Genomic DNA, 24,789 nt, shown 5'->3' on the forward strand with positions numbered 1-24,789 from the left:
GAGCCACAACTACTGAAGCCCGCATGCCTAGAGCCCGTGCTTTGCAACAAGAGAAGCCACCACAATGAGAAGTCCCCATACCGCAACAAAGAGCTGCCCCCGCTCGCTGCAACTAGAGAAAGCTCGCCTGCAGCAATGAAGACCCAAGGTAGCCAAAAATAAAAATAAATAAATTTATAAAAAAAAGAAAGTAGACATTGCAAGTTCTCATTACAAGAACAAAAATTATGTAACTATGTATGGTGATGGATGTTAACTAGACTTATTGTAGTGATCATTTCAAATTCTTATGCTGTAACAGCTGAAACTAATATAATATGTCAATTATGTCTCAGTTTTAAAAAAGACTATAAACTGAAAAAAAAATCTCATTTGATCTCCAGAACTTATTTATCTTCTAACTGCAAGTTTGTCATGCGCTTGTGATTATAGTCAAAATACTGTATCACATACTTCAAAGTTGCTAAGAGACTAGATCTTAAATGTTCTCACACACACACAAAGAAGATAATTATGTGACATGATAGAAGTGTTAGCTAACAGTATGGTGGTAATCATATTGCAATATATAAACGTATATAATCAACACACTGTACACCTTCAACTTATACAATGTTATATGTGAAATAAGGAAAAAGAAAGGAAGAACTAGAGCCTAAAATTGATGGGGAAAAAAAAAGGAGGGGGAGGGGAGTTCTCTGACGATCCAGTGGTTAGAATTCAGGGCTTTCACTGTCGTGGCCTCAGGTACAATCCCTGGTCGGGGAACTAAGGTGCTGCGAGCTGTGTGGCGCGGCCAAATAAATACAATAAAATTGATGGCAGATTACTTTTAGGTATAAAGGTAACCTACAGAAGAACAGAACATAATCACACAAAATTAAGACTGAGAGAAAGAGGAAGAGACAAAAAGGAAGCTAGGGAGTTGGGTCAATGAGCTAAATTCTTTGTCTTTCATAGAGGACAGAAATAGATATTTTTTGAAGTTGATGGATCAAGAAATACAGGTATAAACACATTATTTATAGATATGGACGTAACCATCAAAACAATTTTAAATGGCAGCCTCTGGAGAACAGGACTAGAAGGTAGAGGGTTGAGAAAGAGTCTTTTTCTTTTCATTTTGTTTGTTTGTTTGTTTAGTTTTTTAAAGAGAGTAAAAGGAAACATCTCAAAATGTTAACAGGAGTATGTCAGAGTGATACAATTATCAACGATTTCCTATTTCCCTAGAGCTGACAAACTTTCTACAACAATCAAATAAACTTTCTACAATAATGCATTCTTTTTATAATCAGAAACATACTATAGGCTTTTCTTAATCACAGTCAGGGAAATATTGTGGTTGTTTAATGATTACCAAAGTCCGCAAAAAGTCTTTGCCCTTGATCTCTGAATCACTGGAGGAATTTCAAGTACACGTGGAGTTTACTGAACTCAACTTCCTAAAGAGACACAATATCATTGGTATTAAAAAAGAAAGTATGGGGACTTCCCTGGTGGTGCAGTGGTTAAGAATTCACCTTCCAATGCAGGGGATGTGGGTTCGATTCCTGGTTGGGGAACTAAGATGCCAGGTACTGAGGAGCAACTAAGCCCACGTGCCACAACTACTGAGCCCATGATCCACAACTACAGAGCCTGCGTGCCTCAACTACAGAGCCCAGACACTCTGGAGCCCATGGGCCACAATGAAAAATCCTGCATGCCGGGATTCTCTGGTGGCACACTGGTTAAGAATCCACCTGCCGGGCTTCCCTGGTGGCGCAGTGGTTGAGAGTCCGCCTGCCGATGCAGGGGACGCGGGTTCGTGCCCCGGTCCGGGAGGATCCCACATGCCGCGGAGCGGCTGGGCCCGTGAGCCATGGCCGCTGAGCCTGCGCGTCCGGAGCCTGTGCTCCGCAACGGGAGAGGCCACAACAGTGAGAGGCCCGCGTAACGCAAAAAAAAAAAGAATCCACCTGCCAATGCAGAGGACGTGGGTTTGAGCCCCGGTCCAGGAGGGTCCCACATGCCATGGAGCAACTAAGCCCGTGTGCCACAACTACTGAGCCTGCACTCTAGATCCCGTGAGCCACAACTACTGAAGCCTGCGTGACACAACCACTGAAGCCCGCGTGCCTAGAGCCCGAGCTCCGCAACAAAAGAAGCCACCGCAATGAAAAGCCGGTGCACTGCAATGAAGAGTAGCCCCCGTTCACCGCAACTAGAGAAAGCCCGCACACAGCAAGGAAGACCCAATACAGCCAAAAATAAATATTTAAAAAGAAAAAAAAAGATCCCACATGCTGCAACTAAGACCCGATGCAGCCATAAATAAATAAATATTAAAAAAGAAAAAGGAATTCCCTGGCAGTCCAAGGGCCCGGTGCTTTCACTGCCGAGGGCGTGGCTTCAATCCCTGGTCCGGGAACTAAAATCCTGCAAATCATGCGGTGCAGCCAAAAAAAAAAAAAAAAAAAAAGGAAAGTAAAGTGGTTTGGCCGTATTTAATATCTTTCCACCTCTGCACAGTCCTCCTCTTCCCAGTGCTTTATGAAAGCACTCTGGTTGAACCTTTGACCCATTACAGAGGGTGTCTATTTCCATCACTTCCCTGGCAGACAAACGTCTAACTTCAGTTTCAATATTTTCAGGAACTACATCCCCCAGCAGACCATTCTACTATCAGTTATTGCTGTAAGAAAGTTCTTCCACCTTTGTGATGGTCTTCACAACTGAACTTATTTAAAACCCTCTCAAAGAAAAGTCAACTGATAAAGCTGTCTCAAATTTCAGTTCTTAAACTTTGGTACAGCTGAAAATAATTTACTTATCTTTGATTTTCTGTCTTTTTTAAGTTTATGTAAGAGTAAGGGATAAAAAGGGTAAGTCATCCACAAAAAAATAAAAAAGGAAAGAAAGAAAGTTCTTCTGTATGTTTGGCTAAAGGCAGCTCCCCTGGAACAAGCTACGCTGACTTCCCTTGATTTTGCTCTCTGAAACTTTTCAGAATAAGCTAGGCAGTCTTCTATGTTAGACTTCTACAGATACTTGAAGATGATTCCCATGTCTCACTAGCTCAACAGTAAGTCCACTTTTGCTGCACATCTGACCTCAGCAGATCCACAACCTCCAGAACAATACTCCTCTTTTGTTACCCTGGGACTAAATGAGCTCCTCCATTCATTCATTTTTTAATTCAATTCATTCAATTACCTACTATGCACAGGGTCCTTCGGGTAAGGGTGTACCTTTAAACAACCTAGTAGAGTCTCTCACTAGCTTAGGCAAGGAAATTGACTTAGTCCAGATGAGGTAAACACTGCACTAATGACCAAACAGCAATGACAGTTCAAGAGAATCAGAGAGGAACAAACAGCCCAAAGGCAGGTAGAACAGGAAGTGAAGAAATGAAGTTGAGGAGTGATCCAAGAAGAAGGTTCTCATAGAAGAAGTGAATTTTTACTTTCTGAGGAATTATACTCCTGTTTCAGAGGAGAAACCAATTATTCTGAAATTTGTAAAAGGATGCTACTCTGTGCCTATCACTCTCAGGGAGGAGGACAAAAAAAAGTATAAATTATAAATGAAGCTCCTGAAACTATGAGCAAGGGTGAGTGGATTATTAGCTACAGGGAAAAAAAAAAGCTAATACATTTCTTTTTATCTACAGTTTTATCTATAGAGATTTGTGTTTATAAAAGTTAAACAAAACAGGATATATCCATACACTGGAATATTATGAATGAGCCTTAAACAACATGCATGAACCTTGAAAACCTTAAGCTACGTAAAAGAAGCCAATAATAAAAGGTCATGTATTATATGATTCCATTCGTATGAAATGTTTAGAATAGGGAAACTATAGCGACAAAGAGTATACTAGTGGTTGCTTAGGGCTAGGGGAGATGGGGAGATAGGGGTTGATAAAGGATTTCTTTTTGAGGGAAAAAAATGTTCTAAAAGTGACTGTGGTGATGGTTACACATATCATGAAAATACTTAAAAAAAAGAATTGTATTTAAATGGGTGAAATTGTATGCTATGTGAATTATTTCTCAATAAAGTTGTTTATTAAAAGTTAATTAATAGCTATGATAAAAATGGGATACTGATTTACTCATTACTCAACCTTTTCTTGGAAGCTCCAGAAAATGATAGAAGCCCTCTAACTTGACTAACCAAAAGCTCTCTCTCATCCCTAAGGGTACTGAAGCATGCTGTTCAATGTTCAGTCTAACACACTCTTGACTCAATCCCTATTCCTAGAGTGCATTTAATACCAACATTCAACAAATGTGTACCAAGTGGTAAGCCCTGTGCTGGGCACTCAGGTCAGCGAGGGAGACAATAGCCCTGCTCCAAGCTCTCGCAGACTGTTCTTCTATCCAGAGTAGACAAAACACACCACCACCCCACCTCAGAGTGTCAATGCAAATCCAACTTCCTTTGGCCAAATTTCTTCCTTCCTTCTTTTTAGACTGCAGTAACCTGAGGTCATTGGCCTGTATGCTTATAGAACACCGAATCTAATTTGCCTCTCTAATAAGCCCTGTTTAATAATCAGGACAGATAGAAAAAAACCTAGTGAAAAGAAGCAGATGATAGATTTTAAGAGGTAGTTTTACAATCTCAGTTGAGGATCTTTCGGTTCTCACAAGACCTTCTCTGCATTAATCAGTGCAGCTGGCTGAGAGGCTCCTACCCTCATTCCTCCTGCAGCCCCTGTTCTTTCCATTATTTCCCTACTCAGGCATGTCACCGTGAGCACACACCTTTCCTCTACTTTGAGCGAGCATCCACACTCAGGGTTGACTTTGGGAAAATGGAAGCCCTATTTCAGATCCAAGCCTGGGGAGAAGAGCAATGTTTGGATTGGCTGAATGGAGCAGAGGACACATTAAATAGTTCATTTTTACTTCATGGTAGATGCCAACTGAATTATAGTCTCCTGATTAATTAGAACAGCTTAAAGATAGATAATCCAGCATTTGCTTCTCAAATGCTGAAAAGACCACAACTATTCAACTAACTGATTACTCATCATTGGTGTTTCCAGAGTCCAACATCCATAGGATTTACGAGTCATTATTCTTATGCAAAAATCAAAATAACTTAACTAAGAAGTACGGCAGGGGGCCAATGAGGCGTAGGACAGATGGAGACAGGGACATCCAGAGCATGGCTCTACCTGGAAAAGCTGGTTAAAGACAGGGAAGAAGACACCTGAACCACCAAGAAAATGTCTCTATTGTGTACCACAAAATTAATTAGAAAATAGTGGGGTTCCCATACCTGCTTAGTAAGGTAGAGTTTGGTTATAGAAGATTTCTTGGTCCTGGATCTATACACATAGAGAAACTGCCAAGGGGCCAGGAGCCAAAGGAAGCCCAAGGGAATCCACACCAGAACAGTTTGCTCAAAACAAAGTGGCAGGTCCACCTCCGGGCTATCCAGGAATGAGGAATTCTGGGGGACCAAAATGGAATGATTGTTGGATGCATGCATTTTAAAAAAGAGAATACCAGCCCCCAGGTCACACCCATCCCCCTACCCTTGCTTCCAAACAATTTTAACCCAGTTCTATATCCATATTTAGCCTGACCCTTTAACTAGCTGTATTTTCCTATCCAACTCCATTGATATAAATTCACCATTAAATGTCATTTAGTGACTTTTCTGACCAATCCACCCTCTAAAAATCTTTCTTCTGTGATTCTAAGTGAATTTCTCCACCATCTATTATGATTTAATTTCACCACATTTGCCAAGTTGTGGGAAGAAGAAGAACCATTCCTCAACCTAAAGGGGAGAACAGTCCTGGGATATAAAAACTTCCTATTCTAGGGCTTCCCTGGTGGCGCAGTGGTTGAGAGTCCGCCTGCTGAGGCAGGGGACACGGGTTCATGCCCCGGTCCAGGAAGATCCCACAGGCCACGGAGCGGCTGGTCCCGTGATCCATGGCCGCTGAGCCTGAGCGTCCAGAGCCTGTGCTCCGCAATGGGAGAGGCCACAACAGTGAGAGGCCCACGTACCACACACACACACACACAAAAAAACTTATTCTAGTTTTTAGCATTGATTGAACTCACTGGCAGACACTCAAACCTAACCTGCAGGTAGCAGAATGCTTAGTCATACTTTGGCAATTAAACTCCTATAGCCCTAGGGGCTTAAGTTGGATCGTAAAGAGGCCTTAGGTACAGGAGCAGCAATGGCACATTGGAGGGAAGGTTTATTCCCAGCAAGTTTTCTACTGGTCTTTGCACTCTGCAATAAATAGAAGTATCTTGTGAGGTGAAGGTGGGGTGCCAGTTCTTACATCTGAGTCATGTGAGGGTAGATTATTCTCTTCTTACAAATATTTTTTGCTTTGTTCAGCTGTTTGCAGAGACTCTTTAAAGACTGAGGTGCCCTGACCAAGATGATCGGTCAGATGATTCTCAGAAAGAATTCTCTCGAGATGGCCTGGTGAGATCCTGGGGCATGTTAAGCCCCACCTTCCTGTGGTATACATGTCCTGGCCTCGAGGGCCTTGGGGTCCAGGTTCTTTATAGGATGGGAAGTGCTGTACACGTGCTCTGTTATCTCATTCCTGCTCTTCTCCTCTCCCCATAAAATTATTTAACTTTAGAATTCAGAAGAATTACCTAAGATAGTTAAACCAGTTTAACAAGCACTCCAGATGATTCTGATCCTAGGAGTCTGCAGACCACACTTCCTCAAAATCCCTAAATTTCTATTCCACTAAACCATTTGGTACCGATGCTCGTTGTTTTGCATTCTCTGCTTTAATGGTTCAAAAACTGTTTCAGTGCTCAGGATGCCCAAATTTGCATCCCTAGCCTCAACTTCCAGTCACACCACTAATTGCTGGTTCCTCTAGAACATATCAGTATTATTTCAACATCAACATTTCTCAGCAAGACTCAATCACAGGCCTTCTCTTTGTCCTCATACTCCACAAACAATTCCCCCTCCTAACACTGATGAAATTGGAAGCCTTTCCCGTATTTCTCTTTAGAGAAGGCAATTTTGCAGCTACCTGGTCCAAGAAAAGAGTGTGGGATACGATAAACGTATTTTAGAGCAGAAATATATTATCTCCCCCACATAGAATATCCTAGGGAGATATTATGACTTATCTTAAAAAAAAAAAGAAAAGAAACCCTGAACTTTAGACCAACTGCACATCTAACTTTTCTAGTTCTTATTAGTGGTCACTCTAGGCTAATCTACTACTTGTTCCGAGTTGAGGAGAGTCAACAGTGAGGACAAGTGTAATTTCTTACCCAAAAAGTAGAGTTGCAGAACTTCTCCAGCATGATTCCTAGATCACTTCTGGAATGAAGACTCTTGTATGACTGTGTTTCCTATTTACTCTTTTCCTCAGAGAAGGTGGAAGGCAAGTAGCAACATATATCTCCCATTCTGATGTTCTGATGTTCCAAAGGCAGGCCTTCGACCTTTCATCCCAACAATTTAATCGTTAACCTTGCTGAGACACATATTTACATTACCCCACTGGATAGACATGTGACTGAAGAGCCCCAGGGACAGGTAGACACACCAGTTCCCAAAGTACCAGAAGCCTCTGTAGATGGGTTCATACTTAAAAGGAACCACTGAAAGATGTCAGTACAGCTGGCTGACAAATCAGGAGTGGGGGAGCCTTTCTTTCCCCTGAGGACACATGACCTAAACAGAGAAGCATCAATGGAGGGGCATGTACCCCTAAAACGTGCCACTGCACTTCTGTCTTGAGGCCTTAGAGTTTACGGAAATGTGAAACATCCTACTTCTCATTTTCAATTAAGAATATAGAACTTAAAACATGGTTAAAAATAGTGTAAACTTTGTTTGAAAAAGTCAGGTTATTAAGCAGCAAATCCAAATATGAACCTACACATAATTTGTGCATTTATGTATTTATGCAATAAGAAAACTCAGCAGTTAGGATTGTCAGTGATTTTATTTTCCTTTTTGCTTGTCTGTATTTACTGATGTTTCCATAATTATCAGGTATTATTTATGTAATAATACTTTTAAAGCAAATTTTTGTATTGTGGTAAAAAAATGCATAATGTAAAATTTACCATCCTAACCATTTCTAGGTGTTTCTAAACTGAAACTCTATACCCCTTAGATAACCACTCCCCATTACCCACTTCCCCTAATAAAGCATATGTTCTTCTAAAATCAGGACACCCTAAAATAATAGCAGCCAGACATGCTTGCCAACATCTTAAAGTGTAAACACCATCATGTGGAGGATCACACAGAGCCATTTTGGTTGTCAACACAAAAAAACCCACTTTGCTCTGTGGGTATATACGACTACCTACAGAGATTAAGACACATATTAATCAAACTATCAAAAATTAAATACAAAGAAAAAATATTAAAAGCACCAAGGGAAAAACAACAAATAACATACAAGGGACTCCCCACAAGGTTAACAGCTGATCTTTCAGCAGAAACTCTGCAAGCCAGAAGGGAGTGGCAGGACAAATTTAAAGGGATGAAAGGGAAAAACCTACAACCAAGATTACTCTACCCAGCAAGGATTGCAATCAGATTTAACAGAGAAATTAAAACCTTTGTAGACAAGCACAAGCTAACAGAATTCAGCACCACCAAAGCAGCTTTACAACAAATGCTAAAGGAACTTCTCTAGGCAGGAAACACAAGAGAAGGAAAAGACCTACAATAACAAACTCAAAATAATTAAGAAAATAGTAATAGGAACATACATACCAATAACTACCTTAAATGTAAATGGATTAAATGCTCCAGCCAAAAGACATAGACTGGCTGAATGGATACAAAAACAAGACCCGTATATATGCTGTCTTCAAGAGGCCCACTTCAGACCTAGGGACACATAAAGACTGAAAGTGAGGGGATGGAAAAAGATATTCCATGCAAATGGAAATCAAAAGAAAGCTAGAATAGCAATTCTCATATCAGACAAAATAGACTTTAAAATAAAGACTATTACACAAGACAAAGAAGGACACTGCATAATGACCAAGGGGTCAATCTAAGAAGAAGATATAACAATTGTAAATATTTATACACACAACATAGGAGCACCTCAATACATAAGGCAAATGCTAACAGCCATAAGAGGGGAAATTGACAGAAACACAATCATAGTAGGGGACTTTAACACCCCACTTTCACCAATGGACAGATCATCCAAAATGAAAATAAATAAGGAAACACAAGCTTTAAATGATACATTAAAAAAGATGGACTTAATTGATATTTATAGGACTTTCCATCCAAAAACAATAGAATACACTTTCTTCTCAAGTGCTCATAGAACATTCTCCAGGATAGATCATATCTTGGGTCACAAATCAAACCTTGGTAAATTTAAGAAAAATGAAACCATATCAAGTATCTTTTCCAACCACAGTGCTATGAGACTAGATATCAATTACAGGAAAAAAATCTGTAAAAAACACAAACACATGGAGGCTAAACAATACACTACTAAACAATCAAGAGATCACTGAAGAAATCGAAGAGGAAATAAAAAATTACCTAGAAACAAATGACAATGAAAACACAACAACCCAAAACCTATGTGATGCAGCAAAAGCATTTCTAAGAGGGAAGTTTATAGTAATACAATCCTACCTCAAGAAACACCTCAAATAAACAACCTAACCTTATACCTAGAGCAATTAGGGAAAGAAGAAGAAAAAACCCCAAAGTTAGCAGAAGGAAAGAAATCATAAAGATCAGATCAGAAATAAATGAAAAAAAATGAAGGAAACGATAGCAAAGATCAATAAAACTAAAAGCTGGTTCTTTGAGAAGATAAACAAAATTAACAAACCATTAGCCAGACTCATCAAGAAAAAAAGGGAGAAGACTCAAATCAATAGAATTAGAAATGAAAAAGAACAAATGACACTGCAGAGATACAAAGGATCATGAGAGATTACTACAAGTAACAATATGCCAATAAAATGGGCAACCTGGAAGAAATGGACAAAACCTTAGAAAAGCACAACCTTCTGAGACTGAACCAGGAAGAAACAGAAAATTTAAACAGACCAATCACAAGCACTGAAATTGAAACTGTGATTAAAACTCTTCCAACAAACAGAAGCCCAGGACAGATAGTTTCACAGGTGAATTCTATCAAACATTTAGAGAAGAGCTAACACCTATCTTTCTCAAACTCTTCCAAAATATAGCAGAGGGAGGAACACTCCCGAACTCATTCTACGAGACCACCATCACCCTGATACCAAAACCAGACAAAGATGTCACAAAGAAAGAAAACTACAGGCTGATATCACTGATGAACATAGATGCGAAAATCCTCAACAAAATACTAGCAAACAGAATCCAACAGCACATTAAAAGGATCATACACCATGATCAAGTGGGGTTTATTCCAGGAATGCAAGGATTCTTTAACATACGCAAATCAATCAATGTGATAAACCATATTAACAAACTGAAGGAGAAAAACCATATGATCATCTCAATAGATGCAGAAAAAGCTTTTGACAAAATTCAACACCCATTTATGATAAAAACCCTGCAGAAAGTAGGCATAGAGGGAACTTATCTCAACATAATAAAGGCCATATATGTCAAACCCAGAGGGAACATCATTCTCAATGGTGAAAAACTGAAACCATTTCCTCTAAGATCAGGAACAAGACAACGTTGTCCACTCTCACCACTATTATTCAACATAGTTTTGGAAGTTTTAGCCATATCAATCACAGAAGAAAAAGAAGTAAAAGGAATCCAAATCGGAAAAGAAGTAAAGCTCTCACTGTATGCAGATTACAAGATACTATACATAAAGAATCCTAAAGATGATACCAGAAAACTATTAGAGCTAATCAATGAATTTGGTAAAGTAGCAGGACACAAAATTAATGCACAGAAATCTCCTGCATTCCTATACACTAATGATGAAAAATCTGAAAGAGAAATTAAGGAAACACTCCCATTTACCATTGCAAAAGAATAAAATAGCTAGGAATAAACCTACTTAAGGAGACAAAAGACCTGCATGCAGAAAACTATAAGACACTGATGAAAGAAATTAAAGATGATACAAACAAATGGAGAGATATACGATGTTCTTAGATTGGAAGAATCAACATTGTGAAAATGACTATACTACCCAAAGCAATCTACAGATTCAATGTAATCCCTATCAAACTACCAATGGCATTTTTCACAGAATTAGAAGAAAAAATTTCACAATTTGTATGGAAACAAAAAAGACCCAAAATGCACAAAACAATCTTGAGAAAGAAAAACGGAGCTGGAGGAAATCAGGCTCCCAGACTTCAGAATATATTACAAAGTTACAGTAATCATGACAGTATGGTACTGTCACAAAAACAGAAATACAGATCAATGGAACAGGATAGAAGGCCCAGAGATAAACACACACACATATGGTCACCCTATTTTTGATAAAGGAGGCAAGAATATACAATGGAGAAAAGACAGCTTCTTCAATAAGTGGTGCTGGGGAAACTGGACAGCTACATGTAAAAGAATGAAATTAGAACACTTCCTAATACTATACACAAAAATAAACTCAAAGTGGATTAAAGACCTAAATGTAAGGCCAGACACTGTAAAACTCTTAGAGGAAAACATAGGAAGAACACTCTATGACATAAATCACAGCAAGATCCTTTTTGACCCACCTCCTAGAAAAATGGAAAAACAAAAATAAAAAAATGGAACCTAACCAAACTTAAAAACTTTTGCCCAGCAAAGGAAACCATAAACAAGACCAAAAGACAACCCTCAGAATGCAAGAAAATATTTGCAAATGAAGGAACGGACAAAGGATTAATCTCCAAAACTTACAAGCAACTCATGCAGCTCAATATCAAAAAAACAACCCAATCCAAAAATGGGTAAAAGACCTAAATAGACATTTCTCCAAAGAAGATATACAGATTGCCAACAAACACATGAAAGAATGCTCAACATCATTAATCACTAGAGAAATGCAAATCAAAACTGCAATGAGATATCACCTCACACCAGTCAGAATGGCCATCATCAAAAAATCTACAAACAATAAATGCTGGAGAGGTTGTGGAGAAAAGGGAACCCTCTTGCACTGTTGGTGGGAATGTAAATTGATACAGCCACTACGGAGATCAGTATGGAGATTCCTTAAAAAACTAAAAATAGAACTACCATATGACCCAGCAATCCCACTGCTGGGCATGTACCCTGAGAACACTAATTCAAAAAGAGTCATGTACCACAATGTTCATTGCAGCTCTATTTACAATAGCCAGGACATGGAAGCAACCTAAGTATCCATCAACAGATGAATGGATAAAGAAAATGTGGCACATATATACAATGGAATATTACTCAGCCATAAAAAGAAACAAAATTGAGTTATTTGTAGTGAGGTGGATGGACCTAGAGTCTCTCATACAGAGTGAAGCAAGTCAGAAAGAGAAAAACAAATACCACATACTAACACATATTTATGGAATCTAAAAAAAAAAAGGTCATGAAGAACCTAGGGTCAGGACAGGAATAAAGACGCAGACGTAGAGAATGGACTTGAGGACATGGGGGGGGGAAGGGTAAGCTGGGACGAAGTGAGAGAGTGGCATGGACATATATACACTACCAAATGTAAAATAGATAGCTAGTGGGAAGCAGCCGCATAGCACAGGGAGATCAGCTCAGTGCTTTCTGACCACCTAGGGGGGTGGGATAGGGAGGGTGAGAGGGAGGCTCAAGAGGGAGGAGAAATGGGGATATATGTATAGCTGATTCACTTTGTTATAAAGCAGAAACTAACACCATTGTAAAGCAATTATACTCCAATAAAGATGTTAAAAATATATAAATAAAAGACTCAAAAAAGAAAAAAGGATGGACTTCCATACTTCTCTGTGTGTTTATTACAGCAGAAAATGATTTAGGCCTTGAAATGAGATCAGATCCAGGATCAGATAAAGGCATGACATTATTATAGTGGCTTTGGAACAGACCTCTGACCGTACAAACAGAAACAAGCTGGAAAGATGATATTATAGATTTTTAAAAATTAGGGCTCCCCTGGTGGCGCAGTGGTTGAGAGTCCGCCTGCCGATGCAGGGGACACGGGTTTGTGCCTCGGTCCGGGAAGATCCCACATGCCGCGGAGCGGCTGGGCCTGTGAGCCATGGCCGCTGAGCCTGCACGTCCGGAGCCTGTGCTCCGCAACGGGAGAGGCCACAGCAGTGAGAGGCCCGTGTACCGCAAAAAAAAAAAAAAAAAAAAAAAAAAAAAAAAATCCACCAGTGAGGATACAAAGAAATCTAAATGAACCAAACAAGAGGTTGATTTGGCCCATGAGCCAAATTTATCTGACTCCTATTTCTGTCTGGTCTCGGAGCTAAGATTGGTTTTTACATTTTTAATTATAAAATGTGAAAAAGACTATTCAATATGAACAGCCTTTCAGTAAGAACTGCTCAATTTTGCCCCTTGGGTCACTCAGCCCCAAATATTTACTATTTGACCCTTTAAAGAAAAGTTTGCCAACTAAACTCCAGAAACGACAAGACCTTTATAAGACAGAAGAGAGCCACAGCAGCTTTCATCTCTGCCTGAAATGGAGCAGGGAGTAGTCTACCATAAAGGGGGTTCAGCAGAAATCACTATCTTCTAACAAACTTTTCCAGGCCATGTGTGGGGCTGACAGAGTATACTCTAGAGGAGCCAGAGAAACAGTCAGAATGAAACAGGAGAGAAGGGCGCAGGGCACAACCCTTTAAGAATGACATAACCGTTGTGGATGTGACAATAAACTGGTTAGAACCGATTAGGTGCAAGATGGCGGAAGATTCAACTTCCAGTAGACCTTGAGCCTCGTTATATGCTCATTGTAATACAGCAGCATGCTAAATGACAGGGCCATAGGCACCATGACAGTTCCAAGGCTGACCATAAAAGGCTAAAAGTGGGCAGTGGCCCAATTCCTGGAAATCCCTGCCCCTTCCCCCAAACAGTTGGAATAATCCTCCCACCCATTAATCTGTGAAATTACCCAGTCCAGAAAAACTAACCACCCCATATTTCGGGGCCTCTCACCTTTTGAGATGGACTGCATTCTGTCTATGAAATGTGTATCTCTCTAAATAAACCCACTTCTTACCTATTACTCTGCCTCTCACTGAATTCCTCTGTGCTGAGAAACAAAGAACCTGAGCTTCATTAAGCCCTGAGACCAGGTGTGCAACCTTAATTAAAAGAGTGGATTCAGGGACTTCCCTGGAGACACAGTGGTTAAGAATCTGCCTGCCAATGCAGGGGACAAGGGTTCGATCCCTGGTCCAGGAAAATCCCACATGCCGTGGAGCAACTAAAGCCATGAGCCACAACTACTGAGCCTGCGTGTCACGTGTCACAACTACTGAAGCCCGCCCGCCAGGAGCCCGCGCTGGGCAACAAGAGGAGCCACCGCAATGAGAAGCCCACCCGCCGCAATGAAGAGCAGCCTCCACTCTCCAGAACTACCGAAAGCCCGTGTGCGGCAACAAAGACCCAGTGCAGGGCTGCCCTGGTGGCGCAGTGGTTGAGAGTCTGCCTGCCGATGCAGGGGACACGGGTTCGTGCCCCGGTCCGGGAAGATCCCACATGCCGCGGAGCGGCTGGGCCCGTGAGCCATGGCCGCTGAGCCTGCGCGTCCGGAGCCTGTGCTACGCAACGGGAGAGGCCACAACAGTGAGAGGCCCGCGTACCGCAAAAAAAAAAAAAAAAAAACAAAGATCCAAAAAAAATACAGAATTAATAGAAAGACAGTGAATTCGAGTTTCAGCCCATGGGTTCAATCCCAATCTGGGTTTCGGCTGGGTTCAAGTCCCATCTGAGTCGTGCGGTTTCAAGACTGCACTGTCCCCAATTCTTTGCCACACTGGTCTTACCAAGTGCTGAGAACAGTACAACAAAATTGGAGAAGGCAGTTAGGAGAGCTGAGAGTAAACACCGAGGCGTTCTAAGCTTTCACCGACGGAAAGTTAGGGCAGAGGCAGAAGAGCTGAGAGAAACCCCTCCAATGCAATTCCACCTTCACAGAGAGTAAGACCACCCCAATCATGCTTGGAATGGGCAAGGAGGGCAGCAGCAGCGGGGCTGAATGAGATCTCCCAAGAAAACAGAAAGCAGGAAGCAGCAATGGAGGTAATCAACCCAGAGAGGTTTACCAAGACTTTCCCACCTGAGTTCTATCATCAGAGCCAAGAGAAGTATACAGCCTGAAGGTAAACCTCATTCCAATGTTGAACCCATAGGCCCACAGCTCACCTTTCCTGGGTCTTCTGGTGAGTGGTGTAGATAATGACTGAGCTTTTGGCTCTCACCAGCCAAGTCGCTTTTCAGATTTGCATTTATCAGATTATTCTTCCCCTCTGGTGTCAGTAATGTGGGATTTTGGCTGTCTGACCATTCATCAGTGGCAATTTCTGTCAGGTGGCATTCAACAGGAACCCATTCCGTGGCAGGTGGCAGACAACAGGAAATCTTCATTTGTTAACCTTGCTTGTCTGTCATAATTCTGGTATTTCTGTTACCGAACCAAACTTGGGTCTACTGGCCCGCGCGCAGGAGAGCCCATCTACTGACACTGGGTTGTGGTGAAGGAAGGTGCAGCGTTTATTGCAGCGCGTCAGCAAGGAGCCCAGGAGCGCTGGTGCTCAAAACACCAGAACTCCTCGATGGGCTTCAAAAAGCATTTTTAAAGGCTAGGTGAGGGAGGGGCTTCCCAGGGTATGCAATCAGCGCATGCACAATTCTCTGATTGGTTGATTGTGAGGTAACAGGGCGGTGTCAGAGGGGTTAACATTATCGATCCTTAGGCACCAGTAGGTCTGGGGGCTACGTGCTCATGATCATCAAGTAGTTACTTTCTTCCATTTGGTGGTGGTTTTAGCATCTGTAAAAAAAAGCTCAGGAAATGTGCATAAAGACTATTATCTGGGTACTTCAGAGAGGAGCTAAAGCAGAGGATATGGGGGAGGGGTCTGTCCTAGGAAGGTCCCACAGGGTCCTGCTGGGTTACATTTACTGGCATTTAAAACTGTATGTTTGAGAAGTTGTTATTATCATGTGCTTCTGATCAGAGTTAGAATACACTGTGTATATTATACACCAGTGTGTGATTCTAAGGCTCAGAGCCGTCTTCCTTCCTCTGAACCATTAGCTTTTTTCACGTTTACCCATTAGTTGTCAATATCTGCAAAATGGAATTCCTTTACCAGGGATGATAAAAATATGCATAAACTTCTATAGAACTTCTGACTTTAATAAAGGACAATATCTAAGGGGCCTTAGAAAGTCTCTAGCATACAGGAATCAGCTTTCTTTGATTAGCATACTAAAGCTTCTAAATTAACACAATTCCAATTCATGTCCCTTCAGGACTCTTTAAATAGGCTCAAGAGAGTGAGAAGAAACTATGTTATTAAAATTTAGGCAAGTTAAAAATTTAAATGAAGACCCGTTATATAAATCAAGATTTATAAATTGCCAAACTCTAAGCAAGTTCTACTCTTTTAAAAAATTGATTGAAAAGCAACACCAGTATTGCAATTCTAACAAAATACCTGTTATTCTCTGACAATGATGTTAGACCTCCATTTCTCAAGCAAATGGAGGAGGATTTATTGACTGCATTTGTCTAGCAAGTAAGTTGTGAGAGCAAATTAGCTATGCTTGGTAATGTTCATGGAGATTTAAGAGAGGACCTGATGCGTGGTATTCTAAAAATAAAATGAAACCCCCATGATGTCTCTTGCAAGTAAGAGGAACCAAAGGTGACTAATAGAGATTATAACCATGTTTTAAAACAAGCAGGGGACTTCCCTGGTGGTCCAGTGGTTAAGACTCTGCACTCCCAATGCAGGGGGCCCGGGTTCGACCCCCTGGTCAGGGAACTAGATCCTGCATGCCACAACTAAAGATCCCACATGCGGCAACCAAGATCCCATGCGCCACAACTAAGACCCGGTGCAGCCAAATAAATAAATATAAATTTCCAAAAAAAAAAAAAAAGCAGGATTTGTACTTGTTTGTGCTTAAACATTTTGTGTAGCCAAAAAAAAAAGAAAGTTGAGGATCTAAATTTCATTAAAACAAATGCTTAGATTATGGAATACGTACTGACCCAGGTGGAATATATATATATTAAATGAAAAAAGAAGTGCGTGGTTCTGGCATGAAGGAGCGTGAAAGTTACCATTCCATTTTAACAAGTATAAAGCTAAACAAACTGAAAAGTCAAAAATTTTTCTCAGGGCTTCCCTGGTGGCGCAGTGGTTGAGAGTCCACCTGCCGATGCAGGGGACACGGGTTCGTGCCCCGGTCCGGGAAGATCCCACATGCCGCGGAGCAGCTGGGCCCGTGAGCCATGGCCGCTGAGCCTGCGCGTCCGGAGCCTGTGCTCCGCAACGGGAGAGGCCACAACGGTGAGAGGCCCGCGTACCGAAAAAAAAACCCACAAAAAACAAAGACCCAGTGCAGCCAAAAAAATTACAGAATTAATAAAAAGACAGTGGATTCGAGTTTCAGCCCATGGGTTCAATCCCAATCTGGGTTTCGGCTGGGTTCAAGTCCCATCTGAGTTGTGCGGTTTCAAGACTGCACTGTCCCCAATTCTTTGCCACACTTGTCTTACCAAGTGCTGAGAACAGTACAACAAAATTGGAGAAGGCAGTTAGGAGAGCTGAGAGTAAACACCGAGGCATTCTAAGCTTTCACCGACGGAAAGTTAGGGCAGAGGCAGAAGAGCTGAGAGAAACCCCTCCAATGCAATTCCACCTTCACAGAGAGTAAGACCACCCCAACCATGCTTGGAATGGGCAAGGAGGGCAGCAGCAGCGGGGCTGAATGAGATCTCCCAAGAAAACAGAAAGCAGGAAGCAGCAATGGAGGTAATCAACCCAGAGAGGTTTACCAACTTTCCCACCTGAGTTCTATCATCAGAGCCAAGAGAAGTATACAGCCTGAAGGTAAACCTCATTCCAATGTTGAACCCATAGGCCCACAGCTCACCTTTCCTGGGTCTTCTGGTGAGTGGTGTAGATAATGACTGAGCTTTTTGGCTCTCACCAGCCAAGTCGCTTTTCAGATTTGCGTTTATCAGATTATTCTTCCCCTCTGGTGTCAGTAATGTGGGATTTTGGCTGTCTGACCATTCATCAGTGGCAATTTCTGTCAGGTGGCATTCAACAGGAACCCATTCCGTGGCAGGTGGCAGACAACAGGAAATCTTCATTTGTTAACCTTGCTTGTCTGTCATAATTCTGGTATTTCTGTTACCGAACCAAACTTGGGTCTACTGGCCCGCGCGCAGGAGAGCCCATCTACTGACACTGGGTTGTGGTGAAGGAAGGTGCAGCGTTTATTGCAGCGCGTCAGCAAGGAGCCCAGGAGCGCTGGTGCTCAAAACACCAGAACTCCTCGATGGGCTTCAAAAAGCATTTTTAAAGGCTAGGTGAGGGAGGGGCTTCCCAGGGTATGCAATCAGCGCATGCACAATTCTCTGATTGGTTGATTGTGAGGTAACAGGGCGGTGTCAGAGGGGTTAACATTATCGATCCTTAGGCACCAGTAGGTCTGGGGGCTACGTGCTCATGATCATCAAGTAGTTAATTTCTTCCATTTGGTGGTGGTTTTAGCATCTGTAAAAAAAAGCTCAGGAAATGTGCATAAAGACTATTATCTGGGTACTTCAGAGAGGAGCTAAAGCAGAGGATATGGGGGAGGGGTCTGTCCTAGGAAGGTCCCACAGGGTCCTGCTGGGTTACATTTACTGGCATTTAAAACTATGTTTGAGAAGTTGTTATTATCATGTGCTTCTGATCAGAGTTAGAATACACTGTGTATATTATACACCAGTGTGTGATTCTAAGGCTCAGAGCCGTCTTCCTTCCTCTGAACCATTAGCTTTTTTCACGTTTACCCATTAGTTGTCAATATCTGCAAAATGGAATTCCTTTACCAGGGATGATAAAAATATGCATAAACTTCTATAGAACTTCTGACTTTAATAAAGGACAATATCTAAGGGGCCTTAGAAAGTCTCTAGCATACAAGAATCAGCTTTCTTTGATTAGCATACTAAAGCTTCTAAATTAACACAATTCCAATTCATGTCCCTTCAGGACTCTTTAAATAGGCTCAAGAGAGTGAGAAGAAACTATGTTATTAAAATTAAGGCAATTAAAAAATTTAAATGAGGACCCGTTATATAAATCAAGATTTATAAATTGCCAAACTCTAAGCAAGTTCTACTCTTTTAAAAAATTGATTGAAAAGCAACACCAGTATTGCAATTCTAACAAAATACCTGTTATTCTCTGACAATGATGTTAGACCTCCATTTCTCAAGCAAATGGAGGAGGATTTATTGACTGCATTTGTCTAGCAAGTAAGTTGTGAGAGCAAATTAGCTATGCTTGGTAATGTTCATGGAGATTTAAGAGAGGACCTGATGCGTGGTATTCTAAAAATAAAATGAAACCCCCATGATGTCTCTTGCAAGTAAGAGGAACCAAAGGTGACTAATAGAGATTATAACCATGTTTTAAAACAAGCAGGGGACTTCCCTGGTGGTCCAATGGTTAAGACTCTGCACTCCCAATGCAGGGGGCCCGGGTTCGACCCCCTGGTCAGGGAACTAGATCCTGCATGCCACAACTAAAGATCCCACATGCGGCAACCAAGATCCCATGCGCCACAACTAAGACCTGGTGCAGCCAAATAAATAAATATATATTTTCAAAAAAAAAAAAAAGAAGCAGGATTTGTACTTGTTTGTGCTTAAACATTTTGTGTAGCCAAAAAAAAGAAAGTTGAGGATCTAAATTTCATTAAAACAAATGCTTAGATTATGGAATACGTACTGACACAGGTGGAATATATATATAATATTAAATGAAAAAAGAAGTGCGTGGTTCTGGCATGAAGGGGCGTGAAAGTTACCATTCTATTCTAACAAGTATAAAGCTAAACAAACTGAAAAGTCAAAAATTTTTCTCAGATGGATAAGAGAAGTGAGGTCACAGGGCAAATTGCTGTCCCCCAAATCAGAGAGACAGGCAAATACGGAGAATCACTATTTACCGGAACAAATATCCATGAACTAAAATTTCTGTGGAACCAGTGCCAAGGTAGGAAAAGCTGAACTATAATTGACTAATTGATAGAAGCTCAGTGTCAGAGAGTCAGGGTCACTGAGAGGTTTTTGGGTTTTTTTTAAGCATGCAAAATATTTATTAAGGGCTTCGCCTACAGAGGCACGACATAAATAGAATAAATTCTCCTGAAATGTTATTAGTGTAGCCAGTTGATATCATCCAGTTGATAATTTGTGGTGGAAAATGCAAGACCTGGGACTAGGTTCCCACATCTGAACTTGGGTAAGTGAAACAGAGAAGGACCCTATGGTCCTTGTCCCCCATGTTCTCAGCCTGCCTTTTGTCTGTGAAAAAACTTTAGCCAAAAAATAAGCTTAATCAGAGAAGTGAGAAAATACAGAAACAGTCAAGGGAGACCAAATAATAATAATTTAGTCATTAAGCATAGTCAAGGACTTTTAGTCCCTCTCAAGGGCTATAGATAATAATTCTGAGCCATATCCTGTGAGCTGTCTTGTAGATACTGAAACCCCTACCAGGTGGAAGAAGTTAACTACATGATGACTAGACTGTAGCCATGACTTAAGCTGCCACAGTTCCGAGAACTGGCCTCGAAGAAATGGGAACAAACCGACCCTGGAACTAAAGACTAACTGTACTTAAAACAATCAAGATGACACTGATCAGACCACTGATGGCCAATTTCAACATGACTGTCAGAGCTGACTGTGCTGCTTCTGCATGTAGCCCCCTCCCTCTGTCTATAAAGGTTCTTGCCCACTGATTGTCAGTGGGGGGGAGTTGGCCTTTGGACAGGCGTCTACCCCCTGCCCCCCACCCCCTGCCCCGGTTGCCAGCAACCAAAATAAAGCAAACTTTCCTTTCCACCAACCTTGCCTCTTTATTGGCTTTTGAGCTGTGAGCAGCTGGACCCCACTTTCTGTTACACAAGTGCATGAGCAAAGGCTCTGCTCCAGGAGCCACTCCCTGCAACTGCTATTCTGCCATTGCCTCTGCCAAGTCTGTTAGGCAAATACAAAAGCGCAAGCAGGACTTGCTCCACAAACAACCATCCCAAGGCAGGGGGCACTTAATTCACACCTTCAAATCCTTGTGTATCTTCCACAACCACAAGTTTCTCTCATAAATCTTCAAAGGTTTCAGCTGGAGATAAGTCAAGGCGATTAAAGCATGTGTGAGCTCTGGGAAGTTTTCCAGGACTTCTCCATTGCTATATTGTAAACAGCTGGGGACCACTGGAACCAAATCCATTCCTGGGTACTCAGGATGTTTCTGTGACAAACTGCAGCAAAACTGGATATGCTTCTCAGTGTTCATCAGCAGCACAGCCTTCCAGAACCACTGAATGACAGGGTGGTCTGGGCAGTAGTCCTTCTTGTATATAAATGTTGCCTCCAGTCGTTCACGTCCACGTTGCCAAGGCTGCACATCAGCAACTCCTTTCATCTGCAAAGCTCACTTTCATCAGCGTTTTTAATCAAATCAGTAGGAGGCAGTTCTGTGAATCCCTCTAGGATGGCATTCATTTGCTTCTAGATCTTGTTCACAAATCTCCACTGGATGACTGAGTCTCAGTCAAGTCTGAAATATCAAAAAGATCCACGGGGACTCAGTTATAGGGGAACCCCGCACACTTTTGTGAGTTTTACCTTGAGGAGCTTCTCACAGTGAATGTCAGAGAAAAATCTCCTAATGCTTCTGGTGGGGGAGGGGAAAATTAACCATTTGAAATATACCAGAGCATTCTCTTCTTCTTAAAGTCTGCCCTCAGAAGAAACTATTTAACCAGAGCTTAATCTGCTGGGTTAAGCCTAACCAACCTGGGGGGAAGAGAAATACCCAACTCCAGCCCACTCTAGCCTTCTTGTCCCACCTAAGGGAGGGAGCTGAGAAGCACTTGTGAAGTTCACAGTCCAGAGGCACAGTCTCACTAAAAAGGCTGAGATCTAATCACTGAACATAAAACATTTCCTCTCCCTCCACTCCTTACCACCACATTACTAAAGGCCTATTTTCAGCTGTTCTTTTTACCCAGAATGTCATGTCCAGCTGTCAAGAAAAAATTACAGGGCATACTAAAAGGCAAAAAACACAGTTTGAAGAGACGGAGCAAGCCTCAAATATGGCAGGGATGTTGGGATTATCAGACTAGGAATTTTAAACAGCTATGATTAATATGTTAGGGGCTCTAAGAGATGAAGTAGACAGCATGCAAGAGCAGATGGGCCATGTAAGCAAAGAGACAGAAATTCTAAGAAAGAATCAAAATGAAATGCTAGAGTCAAAAGCACTGTAATAGAAATGAGTAGAAATAAAGAATGCATGTAATAGGCTTATTAGTAGACTGGACACAGCTGAGGAAAGAATCTCTGATTCTTTGGTCCAGTGGTAAGGACTCTGCATTTGCACTGCAGAGGGGAAGGGTTTGATCCCTGGTCAGGGAACTAAGATCCCACCAGCTGCACAGCATGGCCAAAAAAAAAAAAGACAAAAAGAGTAGAAGACAAAAATAAGAACAAAGAACAAGGGCAACAAGTATAAAACAATAATAAATATGGTAGATATTAATCCAACTATATCAGTAATCACTTTAAGTATTAGTGGTCTAAATATACAAATTAAAATAGAGATTGTCAGAGTCAGTAAAAAACAAGACCCAACTATGTCTATAAGAAACACACTTTAAATATAAAGACACATATAGATTAAAAGTAAATGGATGGAAAAAGATGTGCCATGCTAACACTAATCAAAAGAAAGTGAGAACAGCTATATTAATTTCAGAACAACTTCAGAAGAAGGAAAGTTATGTGGGATAAAGAGAGACATTACATAATGATAAAGGGGTCAATTCTTCACAAAGACATAACAATCCTTAATGTCTATGCACCTAACAGAGCATCAAAATACATGAGACAGAGGCTTCCCTGGTGGCGCAGTGGTTGGGAGTCCGCCTGCCAATGCAGGGGACACGGGTTCATGCCCCGATTCGGGAAGATCCCACATGCCACAGAGTGGCTGGGCCCGTGAACCATGGCTGCTGGGCCCGCGCGTCCGCAGCCTGTGCTCCGCAACGGGAGAGGCCACAACAGTGAGAGGCCTGCGTACCGCAAAAAAAAAAAAAAAAAAAAAAATACATGAGACAAAAACTGATGGAACTGCAAGGAGAAACAGATGAATCTACTGTTATAGTTGTAGACTTCAACACCCCTCTATCAGAAATAGACAGATCCAGCAGGCAGAAAATCAGTAAGGACATAGTTGAACTCAACAATCCCATCAATCACTACATATAATGGACATTTATAGACTACTTCATCCAACAACAGCAGGATACACATTCTTTTCAAGCTCACAGGAACATTCACCAAGATATACCACATTCTGGGCCATAAAACACACTTCAATAAATTTCAAAAAAATAGGAATCATACAATACTGCTCTCAGACCACAATGGAATTAAACTAGAAATCAATTACAGAAAGGTAGCTAGAAAATGCCAAAATATTTGTAGATTAAACAACACTATACTAAATTACACATGGGTCAAAGAAGAAATCTCAAGAGAAATTTTAAAATATTTTGAATGGAATGAAAATGAAAACACAAATTATCAAAGTTTGTAGGATGTAGCAAAAACAGTCCTTAGAGAGAAATTGATAGCATTGAATGCATGTATGAGAAAGGAAGAAACCTAAAATCAATCATCTTAAGTTTCCCCCTTAGAAAAATAGAAAAAAGAAGAACAAATTAAAGCCAAAGTAAGCAGGAGAAAAGAAATAATAAAAATTAAAGCAGAAATCAATAAAATTGAAAACAGGAAACCAAAATAGAAAATCAATGAAACCAAAAGCTAGTTCTTTGTAAAGATTTTTTAAAAATTGGTAAGCCTCTGGCCAAACTAATAAAGAAGAATGAGAGGACACAAATTACTAATATCAAAAATGAATAGAGGCACTTCCCTGGTGGCCCAGTGGTTAAGACTCTGCGCTCCCAGTGTGGGAGGGGCCTGGGTTCGATCCCTGGTCAGGGAACTAGATCCCACATGAAACAACTAAAAGATCCTGCATGCCGCGACTAAAAGATCCTGTGTGCTGCAACTAAGACCTGGCACAGCCAGACAGATAAATAAATATTTAACAACAACATCAACAAAATAAATAGCGAGGACATCACTACAGATCTCATGGACTTTAAAAGGATAATAAAGGAATTCTATGAACAATGCTATGCCCACCAATTTGATAACCTAGATGAAATGGACCACTCTTTGAAAGACACAGTGGGCCAAAACATGCAGGAAGGAAGAGACAATCTAAATAGGACTGTATCTATTAAAGAAATTGAACCAATAACTTGTCACCTTCCAAAACAGAAATCGCCAGGCCCAGATGGGTTCTACCAAACATTTAAAGAAGAAAATATACCAATTCTCTATAGTCTCTTTCATAACATACAAGCAGAGGGAATATTTCCTAACTCATTCTATGAAGTCAACATTTCCCAAATACCAAAACCAGACAAAGAGATTACAAGAAAACTACAGACTAATATCTCTCAGGAACATAGATACAGACATTCTCAACAAAATATTAGCAAGTCAAATCAAACAATGTATAAAAAGAATTACAC

General features: G+C 41.1%; 1 protein-coding gene across 1 annotated transcript in view; it reads right to left on the reverse strand.

Annotated features, from left to right (window-relative positions):
- Positions 1–7,307, reverse strand: part of ABCC2 (ATP binding cassette subfamily C member 2) — a 69,183-nt gene extending 61,876 nt beyond the window's left edge. The window contains exons 1-2 of the mRNA XM_030865320.2: positions 7,275–7,307; positions 5,278–5,451 (exon numbers count right to left, since the gene is read on the reverse strand). Of these exons, the coding sequence (XP_030721180.2) occupies positions 5,278–5,451; positions 7,275–7,307 (207 nt within the window). The remainder of the gene's footprint in view (positions 1–5,277; positions 5,452–7,274) is intronic.
- Between the last annotated feature and the right edge of the window lie 17,482 nt (positions 7,308–24,789).

This window comes from Globicephala melas, chromosome 16 (genome assembly GCF_963455315.2).
Source record: "Globicephala melas chromosome 16, mGloMel1.2, whole genome shotgun sequence".
Classification (NCBI taxonomy): Eukaryota; Metazoa; Chordata; class Mammalia; order Artiodactyla; family Delphinidae; genus Globicephala; species Globicephala melas.